The sequence below is a fragment of the Cynoglossus semilaevis genome, chromosome 19, assembly GCF_000523025.1.
Source record: "Cynoglossus semilaevis isolate Cse_v1.0 chromosome 19, Cse_v1.0, whole genome shotgun sequence".
NCBI lineage: Eukaryota > Metazoa > Chordata > Actinopteri > Pleuronectiformes > Cynoglossidae > Cynoglossus > Cynoglossus semilaevis.
In genome coordinates this window covers 9,291,886-9,314,716 of record NC_024325.1, presented here as the reverse complement: position 1 = coordinate 9,314,716, position 22,831 = coordinate 9,291,886, and the positions used below count along the sequence as shown (strand labels likewise).

Genomic DNA, 22,831 nt, shown 5'->3' with positions numbered 1-22,831 from the left:
AGCTATAATTTTATCCTATGTGTAAAAATACAGTTTGCAATATCACCCCAAAATTGATGTCAACACCTGCTCGCTTTTTATACATCCATCTTGGTTTATATATATTTATAAAAGAATATTAACGAAGATTTGGGTGATACATCAAGCAACAGATGGTGGCGATATTGCCCCGAGTTAGGGGAAATTCTCCATTACTATGAAGAGAAGAAGTGTCAGACGTACAGTACGTCAACGCGGTAGTAGTAAACGGTGGACTTTTCACTGTAGGTTAATGTTGGAGACGCCTGTCTGGCATAACAGCAAGAAAACTGAAATCATACGAACTTTACGGGCCGAAGGGATTCTCGGGGCCGCCCTAGGTCGCTGAAACAGTCATGGGGAACCAAGAAAGCTCCTGTGGAGGAGGTAGCGGTGACGAAGAGGACATAGAAACAGAGCACACCGGTTTCGCGGAAGACAGCCCGGCCTCTGCGGCCACTGGTGGCGGTGTCGGAAGCGCTGGAGGGTCCGGTTCTGGTAGAAACGGACATAGATCGAATAACCCCAGCAGGCCCACCGGCGGACCGCCCAGTCCCGGTGTCCTCTTAGAGCAAGTGAAACTGAGAGAAGCGGCGGCCCGTATTAGTGACTCAGGGGTCGCCATTCAAGAGTCCGTCCTCGCAGGGAATGAAGGAGTTCTGGTGCGGTGGCTGGAAGACCGTTTGAACAGAGGAGAAGAGTCTGTCAATGTGGAACAATTTTGTGAGATGTTGGAGAGCAGAGATGCTCAGAGAGATCAATGTGAAGAGGTATAAAAACACAGAAACGAGTGATTTTCTTATTTGCAATGAGTCTGAATTTGTTCCAGCTCGGTGTAAAGGTAGAGTTGCAGATAGTTGTTGACGTGCCCATTTATAATTGCCTGATAAGAAACGAGCGACTGTCATATCTTGACAACATGTTCTTCTTAATGTTGTCATATTGTCTCTCACATTTTAATTTCATTTCATTTTCACAGAGTCTAAAATTCTGATATAAATATTCACGTTGATTTAATGAACGGAAATTAAAGACTTAGTTGGCTGCCAGCTTCATTATCATTTGCATTTGGCTTTATCGCTGTTAGTTTATAAAGCAACTTTTAGTAGTCAAAAGAATGGTCAGTCTGTACTTTAGTCTGTCATTAGCTTTATTTGCATGTCGTCAATAGTCCTAATGATAGTACAATGTTCTTCTTAGAAAGACAGATGTAGCCAAGTTTTATTAATTAATTATTAATTAATAATAAGTCTAAGTCTCTCACAGGCTTGTTCAGTCTACTAATAAGTACGTCAGTCTACTAATAAGTACTATCTTTCCCCTTTCGCTGTCAAAATTACTGAATATACTTTTGATTTATTTAATAATGTATAGAAAATAACTTGGCATGCCATTATTGAGTGTTTGTGTCTTTGTCCTTTTAGGCTTTTGGACAGTTTGACGCAGAAGGAGATGGCGTGGTGGATGTGGAGACCATGCTGAGTGCTTTAAAGAACTCCAATGGAGCAAATCTACAGGGAGAACTCAGTCATGTCATTAGACAGCTGCAGGCTTGTTCCCTAACCCCAGGTATGAGATAGGATTTGTTTGTCAGGTGGCCGAAGATCGAACCTGTTATCAGAAAGCATAGACTTTAAACACAATCTAAAATCCTCTCTGTTCTTCCACAGGGTTTGTTGACATTTTCTCTAAGACGAAGGACCGGTTAAGGGTGCATGCCTCAAAGATCCTTAAGTTTTTACACAGGAACCGTATTCCTAGTAGTGGAATCCCTTTCCCAGTCTTGGAAGGCTACAACAGCATCTGCACCATGAGGTCCATTGTGGTCCAGGACTACTTGGAATTCCTCTTGCAGAAAGAGAAAGGTAAAGATAAAAGTTTGATGTGATTTTAAAAAAGAAACAACTGCTGCAGAATGAGGGTTTTGTGTCATATTTGCGTGATGAGTTACAATACGTGATTTAAACAAGTTACATATGTTACCATTAACAACGCTACTTATGAGCACATTAAAGCAAAATCACTTACTTACTGCAGTCATTTATCATAGCTTGGAGACAGCAATCAGTAATTGTTGTTGTTGTTGTTTTCAGATTTACATATAGAATACAGAGATGAGCTGGACTGTGATCCAGAGGTGGACAAGGTCAGAGTGGTCACCCAGTGCTACAGCAAGATAGAAGCCTCTTCTAATGTTTTTGACGTTTACAAGATGACAAATGGAGAAACCTCTTCCTTCTGGCAGTCAGATGGCAGTGCACGCTCTCACTGGATCAGGTGACTTATACATAGTTATGTTCAATCATGATAATAATAGGTTTTGACCCCCTCGTTTGTTTCCCAGGCTTAAAATGAAACCAGGTATTGTCTTGAGACGACTGGCCATTGCTGTGGCTTCAAACGACCACAGCTACATGCCCCAGTTGGTCTCGGTCGCTGCGGGAAAGAAGCACTGTTCCCTGCAGGAAATAAGAGAGATTCGAATCCCCAGCAATGTCACAGGCTACGTCCCTCTCCTGGAGAATGCAAACGTCACACACCCCTGTGAGTCACCGCCTGTAACTTTGACTAGTTGGGTGTTTTAGTTTTCTGTACACAAGACGACCACAAAATACAAGATTACTGTATTTTTATATATTTGTAAAATGTTAAATTATATTTATTTCATTACTGTGTTTAAAAGACACCTCTCTTTGCTAATACATAAACAGTGACTGTGAGGTAATTCTTTATAAAAAAAAGTGTCCAAACAGTCATTTCTGCTTTCATAAATGTTCTTTGTTGTTGTTTTCATTTATTTTCATTAAATGCTTTGCAGTTTTTTAAACAGCACTATTTATTTAACCAAGCTTCAATTGTACAGAATCTGTGTGATTTATTTGCCCATGTACAAGCAAGTTTGTTCCGCTAAATGACTTGTTTGTGGTGAAATTTGCCAAGTTACAAGGGTCTTTTTTGTATGTTCTCTCAATTTGCCCTAACCATTGAGTCTTACTCCAACTCCAGACATCCAAATCAACATTAAGCGATGCCTGAGTGATGGATGTGACACAAGGATTCATGGCTTGAAGACTCTTGGATATCAGATCACCATAAAGAAAAAAGAAGTCTCTGTTTCGGATGCTTCTGCCATCTGGTACCTGTCTCTCCTCACCTCCTTGGTTACTGCTTCAATGGAGACAAACCCTGCACTCGCTCACACCGTCCTTCAGAGCACACAGTAAGTTACAATTTGCATATGCATTTTAATATTATCCCTACAATTGACAACCTTTGTGAAGGCAGAATCATCTTTAACTTCCTAGCTTCTTAAGCCCAATTTCTGATTTCTCCTTTCAGAAAAGCGTTGAGTCATATGCCACCACTGTCTCTCACACCATCATCCACAGAGTTCCCCAAGTTCTTCTCTGTTAACATCCTGGGGGAGGTGGATGAATTCCTGCTCAGGATTGCCAAGTAATGACCTCATTATTATTACATTATAATTTGCACAGAGGAGTAAACCTAAGTGATTATTTTTCAAAATAAATGACTATGCAGACTAACTGACTTCATATTAAAATAATACTTTTTACTTTTTACTTTTTGTCTGTGTGGCCTGATACCAAATAGCCTGATACTGGTCCTCAGCCTGTTTATTGGGGGCCCCTGATCTGCACATCACAATAACCTTTTACTGCTGTCTTATCATGTTTACTATGACTCTCACAACTAATGGTGTTTTCTTCTTTGCTCCTGTGCAGCTGCTGTGTCAGTCCTGATGCTGAACTTACCCTCTTAGCCTTTGCCCTAGCCAGAGGCAGTGTGGCCAAAGTGCTCCAGGCTCTGTCATGTCTTATTGATCATTTGGAGATGGAGTATAAAGCTTCCTCCATCATTGTGTCTATGTCCTCCGTTAGGCTGCGACTTCTCTACCGCAATGGTAAGATACTCGAAACTCCTTCACTCTTATTTGCATGAGGTCCTTACAACTAGAAAAGGAAGCGCTAAGTTGACAAATAGGAGGAGCGAAAGTAAATTGTAAAACATGGTTGCAGTTTGTATTGTGGAGCTCTCTCACCTCCACAACGTGAGCTGTTATTGTTTTTAATAATATCATAAATGAAACTGCAGGTAAACCCCTGCAGCTGCATCTTCAGGCCTGTGATGTGAAGAGTAAAGAGGAAAAATCCGGACCTGAAAACATGCTCACAGAGTCTTCCACTGGAGACGGTAAAGCTAAGATCAGTAGCACATTGTGCCAATTGTAAGCATAGTATAAACTCAGCAAATACAAGTAAAATGTTTCTCACAGGTTTCCTCACACAAAGTGGCAAGAAGAAGGCCAGTGTGATCCTGTCCACAGAGGACCAGAACAACTTCCAGGTCACTCAGATGAAGATCAGCGTGAGTCTTATGGTTTGACAAACATTTACTGACGAGCAGACTCTGATTATTTAACATAAAACATTGGCCTCTGATGTTTTTGTGATTAAGGTGCGAAAAGGAGCAATTGGGCCGAAATGCGGCCTGGTGTTTGCCTACAGAGAGGAAGACCCTTTTGATGCAGCAAGACATTTCAAGAGGTTCCAGAAGTATGACTCGTGGGACTACAAGGACTACAGAAACTTTGTACAAGACAGGTGCAAATTAAAATTTTTTAGAAATTTGAGTCTAAACATTCCTCAGTAGTTAGCTTACTTGCCTTAGAGTTGTCGGTTGGTGGCTGAGATTGGCAGTTAGATTAAGCAGTATCTGGATTTGCCTTGTTGATAAAAGGGTTTCACATGTGACCAACTTTGAATAAGAGATGTTACCAGTAAGCAACAACTCAATGTGATGGCATTGTTATTGTTAGAAGTGACGGGTTTGTCATGTTGTGTAGCAGCGTTGATGCTGCCTGTGTGATTGTGAAATGCTAACTCAGTGTCTTGTCATCTGACCCACAGTGTGCGGGTTCCAGAACGCTCTGAGGATGAACCAATTGGATGGTTTGAGCTGGAGGACGACTGGGATGATTTGGAAATTAAACTGCAGCAGTGTCGCGTAGCAAAGGTGAACATTGCAGTGAACCTCACGTTGTACATGTGTACTATGTATTTTAAACCTCAGACCTTAACCTTGAAGGACATCGTACGTCACTGACCATTATCTGTGTTTTCAATTAAAAAACATTGGCATTGAACGTTTATGTCATTAACAGATGTAGAGTAATAAATGGAAATGATGATATATTCATCACTACACTGTAAAATACTGTTCCTTGACCTCACTCTGACTATACATGTAGATGATACCCCTGAGTGTGTTCTCTGAAAACGCTTCTGACACCATTACTTTCACACAGTCAATCATTCTGCAATAATCAACAGTTTAAATAAAAATGTAAAATATATTTTTATAACTCTGACCTTCTAGCCACACATCCTTTTCTTATTCCCCCAGTTCCTGATGGTGAAGTTCCTCTGCACCAGACAGGACTCTGCAGAGCGCCTCGGTGTGCAGTCCGTTAGCTTCAATGGATACCTTTGCCCCAGAGAAGAGAAAGTGGGTGACCTGGAAGACCTGGGCGCAGAAGGACTAAGCCCTGACGGAGATGTTGTCACTGGCCTTTGTCTACTTAACAAGACGCTGTTCTTCATTCAGCAGCTTACACAAGACATGGTAATTACCTTTTACTGGTAAAACAAAATATATGGTACAATAATTATTTTTTACAATTTCACAGATGTCTTTGTTGGGTTGCAGGTTAGACTTAAATTTGTTGTATAATTTATTTATTAAGGGTTATATATGTGATCCCATTTCCAAGAAGAACAGTGTTAATCAGAGATGTTTTTTTCCTTCGTGTGTTACCCGCTGTAACATTGTCTTTCTGTAGAATTCTCACTTCAAGCAGAAGTATCTCCTGGACTTCAGTGGCCTTAGCCTCCACCTCTTTTGGGGTTTCTACAGTAAACTGAGAGAGATGTGAGTAATCGCTTCAGATGTTGATGTCCTCATCAATAAAAACCATTTGATTTATATATTAGTGTACTAGTGTATCACTATAAAATTTGTTGGTTTAACTCTTATTTCTGTATCTCAGTGATGGAGAAGAGATGTTAAAGAGCAGAATTCTTCTGCTTCAGTTGATGCAAAACTGTTTCCCAGTGCTGCACAATCTACTGGAGTCTAAGGGTCTAGATGAGAGCTCAGAACCTGATGATCGGGGTCCTGCAGCCACTTGTCCATCCACGTCCAGCAGTGAGGAGCCTACAAAAGACTTTGCTAGAGCAGTGTCTGAACTCTACAGTCATCTCTGCCAGAGTAAGAGCCTCTTGTAGCCTTCAGATGTTGATTCAAATGTTTTGTGCTCTTTGGTATGTTTAAGTAGTTATCCCTAGATAAAACTAATGTGCTTCATGTGTGATTAAGTTGTGGATGATCCTGATGGAGAAACATCAGTGGAAAAGACTTTGCATAAGGAAGCGGTCAAAGCCATTCTGAATGGAGCTGCTGTTTTCTTTCCTGATAAACAAGCCAGACGTGACAAACTCTTCCACATGATGGTAAGTGTTTTAAAACAGGTTTACCAATGGCAATAATGATGATGATAAAATATAAAACAATTATACTTGTTCTTCAAAACAGAAAAATATTACTGAAGACGACCAGCCGGAGTCGTTGAAGGTGACGTTTGAATCACTGTGTAATTACTTCAGGTATGCAAAATGGAGCTCCGTTAATACATCAAGAAACTCTGGCAGGGATATTGACATTAGACCAATAACAGACATGATTTTCACTTCACAGTGATCAGGACCCGAGTGGCCTTCTGATGCTGCCGCCGAAAGGCGCTCCGGCAGATTTCAATGTTAGCCCTATATTGTCAGTCATGGAGACATTGCTATCAGTTGCCACACAAGAGGTGAGATGTTTGACAAGCACACACACGCACACACACATAGACAGAGTGTTTCAGAGTCTGCAGTTCTGGTTTAATATAGTCTACAAAAATGTTGTCACCATCTGTAAGAGTACAGGTGCACCCTTTTAATTAGCTGAACAACTCCATAAATTTGCATCGCTAATGGTTCATTAAGAAACCTTAATGTTGAGGTTTGAATAATCCAAACACCACCGCTGATGCGACTGAATTTTATTTATTATTTATTAGCAGTTGTGGATAGACAATAGGCTGTGTACAGTATGTTTTACCTTGTTTATTTATTGGCCCTTGTAGTGCTGTACCTGTACTGAACTTTGTGTTCCATGTTCCAGTGTGAAGTTATCATGGTGAATGGGAGCAGTGGACCTAGCAGGACAGTGCTGCTGTCCTTGTTCTGGGCTCTGCAGGGCAGCCTGCTCTCTTGGTGCTACCTGCAGCTCAAAGGAGGAATTTCGACGGTTGTTGCCATGGACCTGACACGAGACATTCTACTAAAGTGTGAGCCTCCTTGACTAGCACTGTATATTAAAAGGATCCATAAGCCTTATTCATTAGTATAGGAAGAGAAATAATATACACTTCCACCTGCCCTCCTGACAGATGTGAATCAGTTCTTGGAGAGCTTCAAAACTGTCATTCTCTCCCTCCTGGGGAGATACACTGGTGCTGAAATCACTGAGAAACTTGGCAGCTCCATTCTAGCCACGGTCTTCAGACAACTGGTAATTGATTTTTTTACTTGCTCTCTGTCTATCCTTTTTTCCTGATGGAAGTAAGTTAAAAGTTGTTTTTTTTCTGTGCTAGATGGTCTTTCTTCTGGAGTTGTGCTCGCTGGACATACCGCACAGTGTTTTGCTAAAGAGCTTCTCCTCTCTGGTCGAGCCACTTAAAGGCCTTTCAAGTGACTCTGAATACACGCTCTCCAAGGTCGGTCCATCTCACACTTAGAACTTAACCCTGCTGAGTTCAAGTCTTTACAATTTTACATGCTAGTGTGTAAAAGCATTTCTTATAAAAGCTTTTATAATAAATGCTTCGTAAAAAAATAGAGTTGCTCAGAACCTTGTTAATATATAAAGATATGCACAGTGTCTATCCAGGACATAAAAACATCAGAAAAGTCTGACTTAAGCCATAACAAAGCAATCCACTGTATGGCGTACAACTAGTGAATGTAAATAAAGCTGTCGTCCGTGTACAGCACCACATGACCTCTTATTCGTCTTCTCAGCTCCCCAACTAGTTTCTGTAGTTGTTTAGTGTAATAAAAACTGATTTGGCGTTGTTGACTTTTAGGTTGATCAAGAGAGCTGGCACCAACCACAGCAGCCAGTGGTGCTGAGGACCTGGAACATCGAGTCACCTCACAACTATGAGAACAGCTGCCATGAGACCAGCATCTTTGCCTGTCCTGGTGCTACCTCCTTTGAGGTAGAGTTTGATGAGCGCTGTGAGACAGAGAAGAGGTGATTGATGTCAATTTCTTTCTTTTATAATCCATATTTGCACTTCACTTACGTATCCTGCATTCTCTTGATACGTACAGATATGACTACCTGGAATTCACAGATTCCAGAGGTGGCAAGGTCCGCTACGATATGAAAGTGGGAACTGAGAAGTGGCCAAAGGTATAATATGGGAAACCACTGACTATGGCTCCATTTAAAATGGAAATGTTGCTGAATTCCATTATCTGTTGCTTTTTTTTCTGCCATTTCAGAAAGTGACATTTGATGCAGGCCCTCAGCTTCAGTTTCTCTTCCACTCTGATAGCAGTAATAATGAGTGGGGTTACAAGTTCACTGTGACAGCGCTGGGACTCCCAGACATCACAATTTCTTGGATGTCAGACCTTCAGCTGCTGGTGGCTCGCCTAATGGGTCGTCTCTCATCAAGGACTTTAGCACTGAAGTCTCCCCATGGTAAGATCATTTCATGCCTTCTGCAATTTGCAACAATGCCTCAGTTTAAAATGAGTTCATTAGGTTAGCTTAAGGTGAAGTTATTCTTAATTATTAACGTGCTGACACCTTTGTCTTTTCTGGTACAGAGACACGCACAATCAAAGAGCTACCCGCAGGGAAAATGTCCCACGTTCAGTCGTCTCCTTTGTGGAAACCCATCCTACGACATGGCCTTTGTGAAACAAAGGAGACAAATCAGACCAGAACGACCTCAGATCAGGTAGGGTGACGTCAGCTTTATACACACATCTTCAGTGTTGCTTCACAAAGACCACATCAATAAATGGGCTCTGTTTGTTTTATTTTGTTTTGTACACTAGACAAATACGTGGACCCTTGATGATGTAATGAGCTTCCTGGAAAGTTTTGCTCGCTGGAATCCCTCACAAGATTTGAAAGACAGCAGAACTGATCTGATGAAGAGACTGATGCACTGCTTCCGACAACAGATAATGAAGACTGAGATAGCAGTGGGGTCAAAGACGGACCAAGCTGTAAATGCTATTTGGGCTGCCATGGTGTACCACACACCAGCTCTCAATAGTGCCCTTCAGGCCTATGGTAATACAGGACTGTAATCAGCTGATACAGCTGCCTCCTCAGCTGTCTCATATATATACTAACTTCTTCCTGCTGTTCTTCTTGTGTAGTTAATCAGGACTACAAGGCCTGTCTCAGTGAAGAGTTTGTGCAAGCGTATTTATTTGCTGACAGTATCAGAACATGGATGGTAAGTGACAAGAACTGTTGTCCCTGCTGCTGAGTTTAATGGTTGTGTTTTGTGACATTTGAAGATGGTAATCCTTGACTCCAACAGTTGGAGATGAAGCAAAGATATCTTGTCGGCAAAATGAATGATGATGAGAAGGAAGGAGCTCCTGATGAGGTCACGATGGAGTCTCTAGGTCAGGACGGTTTGGCAAACTTACATCCTGGCTCAGTTGACCTGTGCCTCTGACTTGTGTTGTTTTGTTTCTCCCATAGCTGAGGTGTGCATTGAGAAGAGCCTGCTCCTGTTCAGATTTGCCCCATGTGGAGTTACAAACCAGGACAGTGACTCATTCAAAGCTACAGAGGGCAGCAGTGTGCCTTTCCTCCGCTCAACTTCCATTTCTGAAGGAGACTTCCAGCCCAGTCCGTCTTCAGGAGGTCAGACCACTGGGGCTGTCAGGGGCCATGGGGGCAGTGCTCCGAGCGTCACCCAGGACTCTTGTGTGAAGAGCAGACAAGGCTCCAAAGACTCCACAGAAAACTTCACAAGTCAGTCTGGAGAACCAGCCTCGCCCTCTGCTTTTCCCCGAAAACCCCCATTTAATCGGTCCCGCTTTCGCCTTCTGTCCTGCCGATCTACAGAGGGGCCCCACATGGCTCCTTCTGTCAAAGACCGCTATCCCATGCTCAAACACATCCTTAATTTTATAAAAGACCAGGCTCTTACAACAGCAAGGTAAATATATTATTTGTTATTTTGTGTGACATTATTCCAGTAAAATGTACGTTACTAAATACAGTTTTCATTTTTTCATAGTATTTTGCAGACGCTGTCCCTGAACAGAGCCCAGGCTTTAAGTGTGTGTAAGGTCCTTCAGATGGTTCCACAGTGTTTGACCTCCCTGGGAAAGCCACATCTGTTCCAAGCTCCCTGCATCTTGTTCTTACAAGAGATGCTGACATGTCAGAAGGAATTTACCAGGTAATACTGTAGTAAAACTATTTGGTACTTTTTTTTATAGAGAGTATTCCCCAAAGATATGAGTATAATTAAATATCCTGCCACCCCAAAGATATGAGTATAATTAAATATTCTGCCACTTAAATGGGTAATTTTTTATTTTTTTTATTTTTACACTTTTTCTTTTTCAGTTATTTCTCCCACTTGTCAGACAGTGGGGAGAAGATTGGAGGTGAGGTGAGGCAGTCCTACCATCACTTGGTGCTGATGCTGGTAGAAGCAGTGCAAGGCTTCAGCAGTCTTAATGAAAAGTAAGCCCTCAGTCTTAGGAACCAAACATGTACACAAACAACTAGAAACTTAGAAATGATGTTTGTCTTTATTCGGCAGAGCTTTGCTGCCAGCTCTGTCATGTGTGCAGACGTGTTTGTTGCACCTTCTGGACATGAACTGGGAACTAAAGGACCTAGATCTCTTTCTGAACATCAAGCTTCCAGATCTTCTTCTCAGCATGTCCCAGGAGAATATCAGCGTTCATGACATTGCCATCAGGTAACTGCAGATACAACTGGACTTGATGTAATTACAGTGATTTGGAGCACTGAAAGCAGGGGTTGTTTTGTGGCTTGTATTTGTTTTTAGCCAGTGGACAGAAGAAGATGAAATTGCAGACTACAAGAAGAACCAGGAATGGATGGATGAGTTTATGGATGGAATGTTTGAGAAGTGGTGCGACAAGATTGATGAGGAGGAATCCTTGGAAGACAGGAGGAAGGTACGCAACATACTAATGTATAAAAGATAAAAGTACATTAGCAATCCAAAGTGTTTTCAGTCCAAGCGAATGGCGCCCTCTGTTGTATTTGACAGGCTACAACTTTGTCTGCTTCATTTTTGTTTATTTTTTTTCTTTCTTGTGTATCGCTCAGATTTAAATAGCAAATATAAACTTATAAACTTTTTTCATTCCTGAACTTGTATTTACAGATGCACATGTTCATTGCACGCTATTGTGACCTGCTAAATGTGGTCATCTCCTGTGATGGCTGTGAAAGGATGGCACCGTGGCATCGCTACCGATGCCTCCAGTGCATGGACATGGACGTCTGCAAAACCTGCTTCCTTAGTGAGCTCACGTTGCCTTACGTACAGCATACATCACAATACAGCACATGTGATTAGCAGTTATGAGAGACATGGGTTTGAATGTGTGTATTTTCCAGGTGGCACCAAGCCTGAAGGTCATGAGGATGACCATGAAATGGTGAACATGGAATACGCCTGTGACCACTGCCAAGGACTCATTGTTGGCAGCAGAATCAACTGCAATGTATGCGAGGACTTCGACCTGTGCTTTGGGTGTTACAGTGCCAAAAAATATCCTGACAGGTGAGGCACTTGAAGTTAAGTCTGGTGATACTATAACCCATTTGCTCCAAATTTCCAAATTAAAAAAAAAAAAATTTCATCTCCAGTCATCTACCCACCCATCGCATCACCGTGTACCCGATGGTCACAATAAGAATCAGTGACCGTCACCGCCTGATCCAACCCTACATCCACAACTACTCCTGGCTCCTGTTTGCTGCTTTGGCTCTGTACACATCAGGACTGAGCAGTGAGAAGGAGATTGAGGGAGAGGTGTTGGACAGCAGCACACTGAGCCAGGCCTCCGACCTGCAGACACGCTGCTCTCAACTCATCACTGATTGTTTGCTCAAAGGGCAGAGCAGCAAAGGTAAATCCTGTTTAGTGTTTACCTCTGGTTTCACCAGAACAAAGTGGAGCCATTCTTTAACACTTCATTTATGTTAATGTTGTTCTTCTTCTTTAGGCTTACGTTCTTCTGCTTTGCTGGCGCTTCTGTCTTCCAATGACTCGGCTTCTGAAAGTGAGCTGTGTCCAGTCTCTCCAACGTCTTCTCAGGAACTAAGTGCAGCCACTGACGCATCTTCACTGCCTGGCAGCACGGCAGCCATCTGCTCCCCATCATCACCTGGGGAGAAGGTGAAAACGAATTAGAAATTCATATTAAACCACAAGGTCACAACAAGGCAAAATAGTAATTGGATGAGATCAACTGTTCAGATTTGAGATAAGTCATTTTAGACAGAAATGATGTTGTTCTACCATGAATTTGTTCTTTAGTTTATTTCAATGTATTTAAGTTTAATTTTTTTCCACATTCTTCCCACGTCTTACTACTTCTCTTAATGTTTATTAATTGTTTCCTCTGCTTCGTAGCATTATGTGCATATACTTTAATGACCAGTTTAATGAGTCTTTTCCTAAGTTTCAAAAGTCTCATTTGATAAGACATGTCTCAGTTTAAGTCTTTTCATTTTTGGGTCTGAGTTTCACCTCTTTGGCACATACTGACATACATTCTTATTTTAACCATACTATTGTTGTTGATCACTTTCCACTAGACCAAACCATCAGGACAAGACAAAAAAGTGAAGGAGATGGAATCTCCTCCTGCTCCTCTTCCAGAGTTTCAGCCAAACACTGAAGACGGCAAGAAAAAGAAATTAGTCACTCAAGATACACTTGAGTCCCCAAGTCTTAGCCAGACTCCATCTATGTCCAGTGAGGACCCTCTGTCTCCTGTGATCCTGCGTAAGTATTCAATCGGATTAAATTTGTTTTTAATAGTAATCACTGTGACTCAATTATATATGTTTTTCTTTCATACTTGAGATCCAGATTCAGCACCAGAGACGGTTAACTCCCCAGCATTGGACCCAGTCAAGGTGTTTTCAGAGTGTTCCAAAGAAAGGATCCTGGGACTTTTAGCAGCCATGTTGCCTCCAGCTAAACAAGTAAGTCTTATGGCAGACACTTTAAAGTAAAACACTGGAGACACAATCATGATGAAAACAAAACCATCTAACTACATCTGTAGTGTACCCTGCTATGACACCATTGATGTCTTTGTTCTATCCTCAGGACAGTGCCCTGTGCCTTGCCAGTATGAGCTCCATCCTGCCGCAGCTTTTCAGGGCAGTGATTTCCAACGCTGGCTCTCTCAACGAGACCTACCACCTCACCCTGGGGCTGCTGGGTCAGCTGCTGCTCAGAATCTCCCCACTAGAGGCTGACATCGCTGTAACAGAGGCCCTGGCTGACAAGTACGAGTTGATGACACAAGGAGAGAGAATCACGTCAGACATGGAAGGTTGGAGAACCACTCAGCTGCTTTTCAGCCTGGGAGCCATCTGTTTAGACAGGTAAATCTAATGAAACCCCAGCGAGGATGTCTCTCTCAGTTCATAACTGCTGTCAGCAGTGATATTTCTGTAGTTTGTGAAAAAAAAACTTAAATTCTCTCCATTTCTTGTTCAGCCGTATTGGTCTGGATTGGGCGTGCACAGTTGCGGATATTTTACACAGCCTGAATGTTAGCCCTGAGTGGAGCACAGTCATCGCCTCCTTTACTGACCATTGTATCCAGCAGCTGCCCCAAACACTCAAACGTACCAACCTGTTCACTCTGCTGGTGCTGGTGGGCTTCCCTGAGGTCAGGACAATGAACGAGATTCGCCTTTGGTCGCTGCTTCCTAACATTTCTAGACTGTTAATGGCGTTTATCTTGACAGGTGTTGTGTGTAGGAACTCAGACGGTGTTCATCGACAACGCCAACGAACCGCACGACATGATCTTGTTCAAACACTTCACTGAGAGGAACCATGCTGCAGTGGTGGACATTAAGACCCGCAAGCGGAAAACAGGTAACCACAGACTAATATTCACGTTGAGAGATTTTAGGAGTGAATCCTGAGAACGTTTCCCTTCAAAACTGTTTCCTGTTTCACAGTTAAGGACTATCAACTCATCCAGTTTAAGGATTCCACATCATCCAGCCTGGCAAGACCAACTGAGAGCAAGGTTTCTCCAGAACCTTTGCTCATCTCTTACCTGAGTAATTTCACAGCTATTATTAGCCACTTGCTGCAGGCCAGTCAGGACAGTAGCTCTGCTGATGCTGTGGAAGCCACCTGGGTCCTGTCCTTGGCCCTGAAAGGACTCTACAACACACTCAAGGTATTGGTTAAAACCAGAGTTAAAGTGTAAATCCCAACTTTCAGTTCTCTTTTACTTTTCTGTGTGATCATAAAATTGTAACACTCTTTAACTCAATTTTCCAATTTCTATTGTTTGATTCATTCAGTGTTATCAGCTTCACTCCAGGGTTGATTGATTTCTCACCTGTTTCTATTGCTTTATTTATTATTATTCATTTTATTTTTGTCAAAGCACTTTGAAAGTTGTCCTTTAATTTATTTTATAAAGCACAAGTTATCATTCCTTAGGATGAGAAGTGTTGTAGGTATAAAAAAATGACACATGAGCGACTGCTTTTCTTCAATTGTTTTTTTTTTTTTTGCAGAAACATGGAGTGGCTCAAGCTCAGGAAACTGTTCAGCAGTCAGGACTGACAAAGCTGCTGGTGAGGAAGTGCAGCAAAGGCACTGGTTTCAGCAAGCTGTGGTTGCTGCGAGACCTGGAGATTCTCTCCATCATGCTCTACTCCTCGAAGCGGGAGATCCACTCCATGGCCCAGGATCCTGATCGAGAACCAAGAGAGCAGGAGAAGGAGCACGACTCTGACCATTCCAGTTGCTGTGCTGATGACCCTGAGGTCAACAGACCAGACCCCTTAGAGGGTCTTGATGAGGAGACAAAGATTTGCTTCCAGGTAATGTAGCTTAATGTTCACAAATACAGGATAGTATTGGTAATGTTCATAAGTCTAAACTCATTTTTGCTAACACAGATCACCCATGATGCCTTAAATGCCCCTCTGCCCATCCTGCGGGCCATGTATGAGCTGCAAATGAAAAGAACGGATTCGTTTTTCCTGGAGGTTCAGAAGAGGTTCAAACATTTTTATTGATAAAGAACTTTGCCCTGTTAAAAATTGTTTTCTGGTGCAACTTGTTAAAACCACCACTGTTTATGCTTTGTGCCTTTATAATTAACCTCGTCTACAGATTTGATGGTGAAGAAATTAAAACAGATGAAACCATTCGAACCCTCGCTCAGAAGTGGCAGCCCATCAGGCAGCATCGCACTGGTGAGAGGAACACCAAGGCTGTGGACACAGACATGATCGTGTTGTCCTGCATGGTGAGCTTTTAACATAACAAAGAACGTGAATCTATAAATGTTAATTGTTCAGTGTGACTCCTAACCAGATCATTGACCTTCTCCTTCAGTCAAAGCCCGGTCACTGTGAAAAGGCCACAGAGGAGCTCAACGTAGTGGCCCAGAAACTCATCACAAATTCAGAAAGTGACCTGCAGCTCAGTTATGCCAAACAGAGACGCACCAAAAGCTCGGCCCTTTTGCACAAAGAACTGAATGTGCGTAGCAATCGAGCGGTTCGTCAATATCTGGTGAAGGTCAACGAGGCCATCGCAACACTGTATGCCCGGCACGTGCTGGCCACGCTGTTAGCTGACTGGCCTGCAGACGCTGCACTGAGTGAGGAGGCCCTGGAACTGAGTGGTGCCTCACACATGGCCTACATCCTGGACATGTTAATGCAGCTGGAAGAGAGGCCTCTCTGGGAGAAGGTGAGTTAAACAGAGGTGTATGAGGAAATGAAGTCATGTCCTGCATGCAATTTACTAAAAATCTGATGCACACGTACCATGCAGAAGAGATAATTCCAATAATTTGTCACTGATCAGATTCTCCAGAGGGTCCTGAAGGGTTGTGGCCAGAATATATTGTGCAGTCTGTCTCTTACTGCTTGTCAGTTCATGGAGGAGCCAGGTATGGCTGTGCAGGTCAGAGAGTCCAAACACCCGTATGAAAACAACACCAATTTTGAGGCGAGTACTTGAACAGAATTATGATCATATTGAGTCTGAGCTGTAGCTATTTTGTCCTTTATTTGTCCTTCGGTATAAACACTTTTCCTCTTTACAGGATAAGGTGCACATCCCTGGGGCCATCTACCTGTCAGTGAAGTTCGACTCTCACTGCTACACAGAGGAAGGCTGCGATGAGCTTGTTATGGCCAGCAGCAGTGATTTCCTTCAGGATGTGCACACTTTCAGTGGCTCCCCACAGAAATGGTCTGATTTTGAGATTCCTGGTGAGGACGCTTCCACAGGGTCAATTATTTCAGTTTCCTGCGCCCTAAAATGCCTGTCGTTAACTTTAATCTTTTGTGGCTCTCTCTCAGGTGATACACTGTACTACAGATTCATGTCAGACATGAGCAACACGGAGTGGGGCTACAAATTCACCGTTACTGGAGGTCACAGAGGACGATTTCAGACAGGTACTTCACTGCAGGGCTGCTGTGAGGAGTGGTCTCTCCACTGATACCCAGGTCTGTCTGACTGTTGTTTTTTTTTTTTCTTGTCATTAATCAGGATTCGAGATACTGAAGCAAATGTTAGCTGACGACCAGGTGCTCAGTCACCTGGCATTTACTGACATATGGGAGTGGCTGGTGGGCGTGGCCTGTCGTCAGACTGGAAACCAACGACTCAAAGCCGTTCACTTGTTGCTCCGCCTCCTGCAGTGTCCATCTCAGACGTACGTTTTTTGTTTTGTTTTCCAGTTGCTTCGCTACACATTGTTTGCATGATAAACCCCTGGTTTTGGGTTAAAGGATGTGTTTAGACATTTGACTTTGCAGAATGACGCGGCTACGGCTCCACACAAATCAAAATAAGTTTCAGTGCAGCGCAGACACATGCCATGTTCTAAAACTAAAGCATTTAACAGCTTGAATCCATGTTAAGGATCATTTCCTTTCTCTTCCATCTTGAAGAGAACACTTAAAGGAATGGTTTCATTGTATCCACTTTAAAGCTCTTATTATTCTATAGTAAAAGCCTGAAGTTAAATGGTGAACCACACAAATCTACACTGTAGGAGCGCTTTTCTGTCGTTGTTTGTCTTGTTCTCAGTTTGAATTCCATTGTCACTGCAGGGCCTGTGAGCTGACATTGCTGCGACCTCTGTGGCAGCTTTTCATTTCCATGGAAAACAACCAAAACCAGGATCCCACCAGTATCACTGTGCTGCTGCCTCTCCACAGAGCGCTCACTGAACTCTTCTTTATTGCTGAAGCTCGAGCCATCGTGAGTAAAGCACAAACACAGTCGTGCATGTTTACACAGGTTATACACAGACCGGGTCCAAAAAAACAGGTTACATTTGAAGCTGCGTTGTTGTTGAAGGAGCTGAAGGTGGGGCACAGTGACATTTGGTTGTTTCACCTGTGTGTTGACAAATGTTATTGACTCAGTAGGCAAAATTCCTGCAGCCACAGTGAGATGAGGTCACTCGGTTTCATCATAGTTTGTATGCTATACACAAATGAGGTACATTTAGAGAAGTAATTACTCTATGTTGAATTATTCAGCAGCACCTTTTAATACCTCCTCCTCCTGCCTACCTGTCCTTTGGCAAGATTAGCATGTTTTCCCTCAACCCACCTGTTCTGTGCTCGGCCCTGGGCCAAAGCTTTGTCCAGCCATCTGTCAGCGCCGCGCTGCTGGGGAAAGAAAGAGACGCCCATCCCTTTTGGGCTCACTCCTCTTCTAAACTGTCTTGAATTATTCATTAGGAAAAGTCTCCAGCATTATGTATGAACAGTCTATGGAATTTCCCTCACATGTGGATGGAGTTGAACCGTTGACAGTCCAGGGTAAAGTAACTCTGGTCAGTGATGCCTCAGGCTGCTGATCCTGTGATAGAAAAACATCACTTGGCCTGTCATTCTGGATGAATTCAGTTCTCTCCCCATCTGCATTCATTCACTGTTGAATGAGTGGGTGAGTCATTCACAGTTGGTGCAGAAAGTGTCAATATCCATTGGGGGGCAGTAGAAGCACTCAGTCGTACTTGTCGCCCTGGTGTCTTATCAACCAAAATGAAAGTATTTCAAATAGTCTGGCGTTCGGTGTATTGAATGCCTGGGTGCATTGACTGGCAGAAAAATCTATGCTGTTCAACTTTTAACAAAACAAATATTCACTGGTCAGTTTGAGTTACAACTGTTGTCAGTTTAAAACATTGCTATTGATAAATCAGTGGCTCGAATGGTTGGAAATAAAAGCCATGAACGGCAACTGTATTTCTGCACTGTTTAGTCCATAGGAAAAACAAATTCTTGTTAACCTACTCTGTCCGTTACATCATGTTTTAATGCAGTAACTGTTGTAAGGCAAACGGAGGTGAACACTCATCGACTCACAACCAGAAAGCTTGAGGTTCACTGCTCTACTTTGTCCAAACAAATCTGAACTTTTAGGGAGCATTTGTGTCTGATGGAGAGCTGAGGACGGCTGCACCCCGTCATGTTGACATACGGAGTTAAGTGTGTTTATTACTAAAAGGAGAGCTCAACTACAATACTGTAAAACTTTGCATGTCTGGTTTGGACTCCTCTGTTCTTCTGTGATGGTTGTCAGTCAGGGTAGGACCAGGATCACAGAGTAACATCCTCTGTATTTGTATACGCATTATCGTGGCAGTGTTGACAGATTCGATGCACTCTATACTCCAGGAAGCTGGTTAGGTTTAAGAATCAAAACAGTATGTCACAAGCTATTGACTGTACAAATCGTTCTAGGATGTTCCTGTGCATAAACACTCGGCTTGCTGCGAGACGGATGGTGGACTGTAGCTCTGGACTGTGTCTTCAGCTGTGTTAAAGCTACATTTGCTTGGTTTCAGTCCATTTGGTCTGCAGTTTAATCTGCATTCCCCCACTTGCGTAAGCTGACGTACGTCTGTGTTTCTGGGCTTTGGTGGAAGAACGTTGTCAGTTTGTTTAGAATTGTAAAGACTTTTTCCATCATTCCACCACGGCTCAGTTTAATGCAATGATGGAGACGAGGAGTGATTGGGGAACCAAGCCTCATTTACACCTGCGTTCATCTGGTTATGTGAGCTCTCTTCGTGGGAACTCTGTTATGTTCTAATCTCTTCACCTGCCGGTTATGTTCCATGTGAGGTCATTAGCGTTTCTGTGTTAGTTCCATGGGAGAACGTTGCAAATATAGTTTCCCGTCTTTTATGTGTTTCTCAGGAAAAGAACATCCTTCAGGAGTACTTATTATCCATGACCACCGACGAGCAGCTCCTCAATCACACTGCAATGGTAAGACTTCTACACCTTGTTTGCTCTTCTTTCATTAACATACCTGTTTCTGGATCAGACCCCTGAGCACAATGTGAAAAAAGAGACAAGTTAACAGCCAGAGATGTTGTCATATTATGTAACCTTCCTCCTCAACCACCCAGTCCTATTGATTGAGTGGTCTTCAGCTGCAGTGACTCAGCTCGTTCGTGAAGTCTCCAAGCTGTTGACACTTTGCAGATTTCTCATCGCCACCCTTCCCCGGTTTCAAACGTGTGGGCCCCATTCAGGACCGTTGGTAATTACAGTACATTAGCATTTATAGCAGCGCAAGCCACAGCTCTGCGCTCTCAGCGACGGTCACTGATTGGAGCGAGAAGAGCAGGGGCTGTGGGATGGTTTCAACAATGTTGTAGGTGTTTTGCGAAGCGGTTACCTAACTAGGTTCAATCACAGCCACACAACCATGTAACCTGGACGAGATTGTAGTGGTTACAGCAAGGATGCAAAGTCCAAGAGTAAAGTGGACAATGTGGGAACGACTGTAGGTAAATGCTGCAGACCTTAAACAAAATAATTCTTGAAACCCATTTAATTTACTTTTTGGCTTTTATTCCTGTATTATGGGCTGCACAGCACCGTGGTCCTGCTCTAGGTCATCAACACCATACAGTTAAGAAGAAGCCCTTTCTGTCAGCCTCAACAGAAAATACAATGCCACAGATGAGTTGGCTGTGATAATATCAGGGGCGGAGCCTCAGCTCAGATGCTGTGCCATTGGTGCTTGTCACCGAAGCAGTTCCCACAGTGAAACGGTTCAGTTCTGTCAACTGACACAACATGTTGTCAGACAACCACACTGTTATATCCTCTGCCACTGACTCCCTTATTTTCCCTTTTCACGGTCACCTAATATGCACAGCCGTGATTATGGACTGTAAAAGAATATCAAGGTTTCTCATCTCTCAGCACCACACTGCAGCTCCTGCTCATTTGTCCTCTTCTTTCTCTCAGTAATGCAATTTTTTTTTCTTTCTTTTTTATATGTAGGCTCTGAAGAACATCGCTGCCATCAGCCTGGCGATAAATTACCCCAATAAATCTACCAAACTACTCAACATGTCCTCCTGAGTGATCTACTGAGAGAACAGAGGAGACGACCTGAAGAGGACTCATGCTGACTCCTGTCGGTTCACACTGATCAAGGAGCCCAGGTGTGAGGGAGGGAAACCTCTGGGGCCGCCGGGTGCTTCTCTCCTCACACGACCCCCAACCTCCACGCTGGTAACTCACTGAACTTGTGTGGCTATGAGCTGTGGTGGTGGTGGGAACTCACAGAGCACTTTCCACGCCCACTCAAAACCCCATTTTGCCTTAGGTGTATCCAATATATCAGCATGTCCAGTCACTGGAACGCTTTTTCTTTCTTTCTTTTTTTAAAAAGGATTTTTACTTGAAGATGCCATCAGAAGGACATGGTGCGTGCCAAAATTCCCGACATTCGCTACGTAACCCCTCTCCGTCAAATCTTTTTTCCTAAACATTAGCTCCTGGGGTAGAACTCTTGATGATGTTGAAAGCAGGTCACCTTGGTGGTAAATCTCAGAGGACGTGCAGGGCATCCTAAAAATACCCTCTAGGATGGTGTAGTCTCATTAGTCACCACTGGGAGCGAGTTCTCGCTCCTTTAGCCCTTTCTTCTCCGTTGTCCTCTTCCCACCGTTGTTCTTTCTAAAAGGAGAAGTGGAACGTGGGCGTCTCTGGGCCTTTGCTGTGCAGTTTGTTCAGCAAACCATCACAAACATTCTTTTTAATCACACAGAAATAAGAATTACGGGCTAGATTTTTTTTTTTCTTTTTGCATAGGAAATAACATTTAAGCTGAGACAAAACATTGCGATGACATATTTTGATTTAAACATCCGCACATTTTCAGAATTAATCACCATTTTTTAATTTTGTTTAAATATTATTTACACAAAAACATAATAATTACATTAACATTACAAAACATAATTACGCCATTATGTTCAGACATGTTCTGTGGCAAAAACATCTAATACATATATCAGAGCGTGAGAATAAACATGGGCATTACCACTGTTGACAAGTGAAGCTGGTGTACTGGTATCCATGTTGTGATTTCTGTACATTTAAGAAGACAGGATTCTTAACTCTTCTCTCTCTTTCTTTCTTTCTTTTTTATTTCTCACATTAATGTGAAGCTTTCATCAATAGATATTACGTCAGAATCTGATAAATCTAGACAACCCAGTCAGAGCTGCATTAGTCACAGTCCTGCCGTGAGATTGTGATAAATGATTCATTCATTATTTTTGTAGGTTGTTAAATCTATGCCTACAGAGTGTAGCAAAAAGATTCTGTTTTCTGTTGGAGATCATGGTGGTTTTATACCAAAGAAACCAATCATTGTGAGCCATAAAACTCACGACGGAGGCCCTGACGGAGTTGATTTCACGTTCATCACAGGAAGTTACCGTGTGAAATGCTGGCGTGATTGATGCCTAAAGACGTTGTTCTGTTCAGTTTGGGGTTTTTTTTATTATTATTTTTATTAACCTTGACCTTTGAACTGGTCGCTGCAAAGAATGTATGAAGGCTCACTGGTTTTTGTTTACTCCGCTGCAGTGAGGACAGAGAGAGAGAGAGATGTGTTTCCTCTATTCGGCTTCCAAAACACCTCACCTATCTATTATGTGCCTAGCTCAAAACTCAAGCAATCCTAGTTTAACTCATGTGAGTGAAATAGTTATTGATTCTATTTTAAAGAGAAATATATTGTTTAATTTGGAACTCTTTTGTAACTTTTTACTTTTAAAGGTTCATTTCACAGGAATGCTTGATATTCAAAGCTGATTTATTTGAATGTACATATCTGTCGATATTTATTGCACAAGATGCAAAAGACTTTGGTATTTACCCCATAAAAATATAGCCTTTACTGAGCACTAACAGACGGATGTTCATTTTGTATGCATGGCACATTGAAGGTAAAAAAAAAAAAACAGAACAAAAACAGAAATGTGGCCTGGGTTGAAATGTGATTCATTTCTAATTAAAATTGAAATTAGATAAATATAAATGTCTGTTATTGTTCCGCTGCTGTTCTTTTCATTACAAATCCTCCTGATGT

General features: G+C 42.5%; 1 protein-coding gene across 2 annotated transcripts; it reads left to right on the top strand.

Moving 5' to 3' along the window:
• The first annotated feature begins 192 nt into the window (after positions 1-192).
• zzef1 (zinc finger, ZZ-type with EF hand domain 1) lies at positions 193-22,780 on the top strand. 2 transcript variants are annotated; one of them, XM_008332805.3, is made up of 54 exons: positions 193-788; positions 1,443-1,587; positions 1,689-1,883; positions 2,112-2,295; positions 2,363-2,562; positions 3,025-3,238; positions 3,358-3,474; positions 3,762-3,940; positions 4,132-4,230; positions 4,313-4,404; positions 4,495-4,640; positions 4,947-5,052; positions 5,443-5,661; positions 5,879-5,967; positions 6,086-6,306; positions 6,415-6,548; positions 6,631-6,701; positions 6,793-6,907; positions 7,261-7,426; positions 7,529-7,650; positions 7,733-7,855; positions 8,225-8,394; positions 8,475-8,556; positions 8,649-8,850; positions 8,979-9,112; positions 9,213-9,453; positions 9,543-9,622; positions 9,710-9,797; positions 9,877-10,339; positions 10,421-10,585; positions 10,756-10,875; positions 10,955-11,116; positions 11,207-11,339; positions 11,552-11,690; positions 11,788-11,953; positions 12,040-12,302; positions 12,399-12,571; positions 12,994-13,183; positions 13,265-13,386; positions 13,514-13,794; positions 13,910-14,084; positions 14,164-14,296; positions 14,383-14,609; positions 14,956-15,264; positions 15,343-15,443; positions 15,560-15,695; positions 15,785-16,144; positions 16,262-16,405; positions 16,503-16,671; positions 16,762-16,860; positions 16,955-17,120; positions 17,521-17,671; positions 19,627-19,698; positions 20,728-22,780. In XM_008332805.3, exons 1-54 carry the CDS (start codon positions 375-377, stop codon positions 20,806-20,808), a joined length of 9,048 nt encoding a protein of 3,015 aa, XP_008331027.1. In that variant the 5' UTR covers positions 193-374; the 3' UTR covers positions 20,809-22,780. The 2 variants fall into 2 exon arrangements, with proteins under 2 accessions (XP_008331027.1, XP_024921252.1); XM_025065484.1 differs by having other exon boundaries at positions 375-788; positions 13,271-13,386.
• Positions 22,781-22,831: the final 51 nt, after the last annotated feature.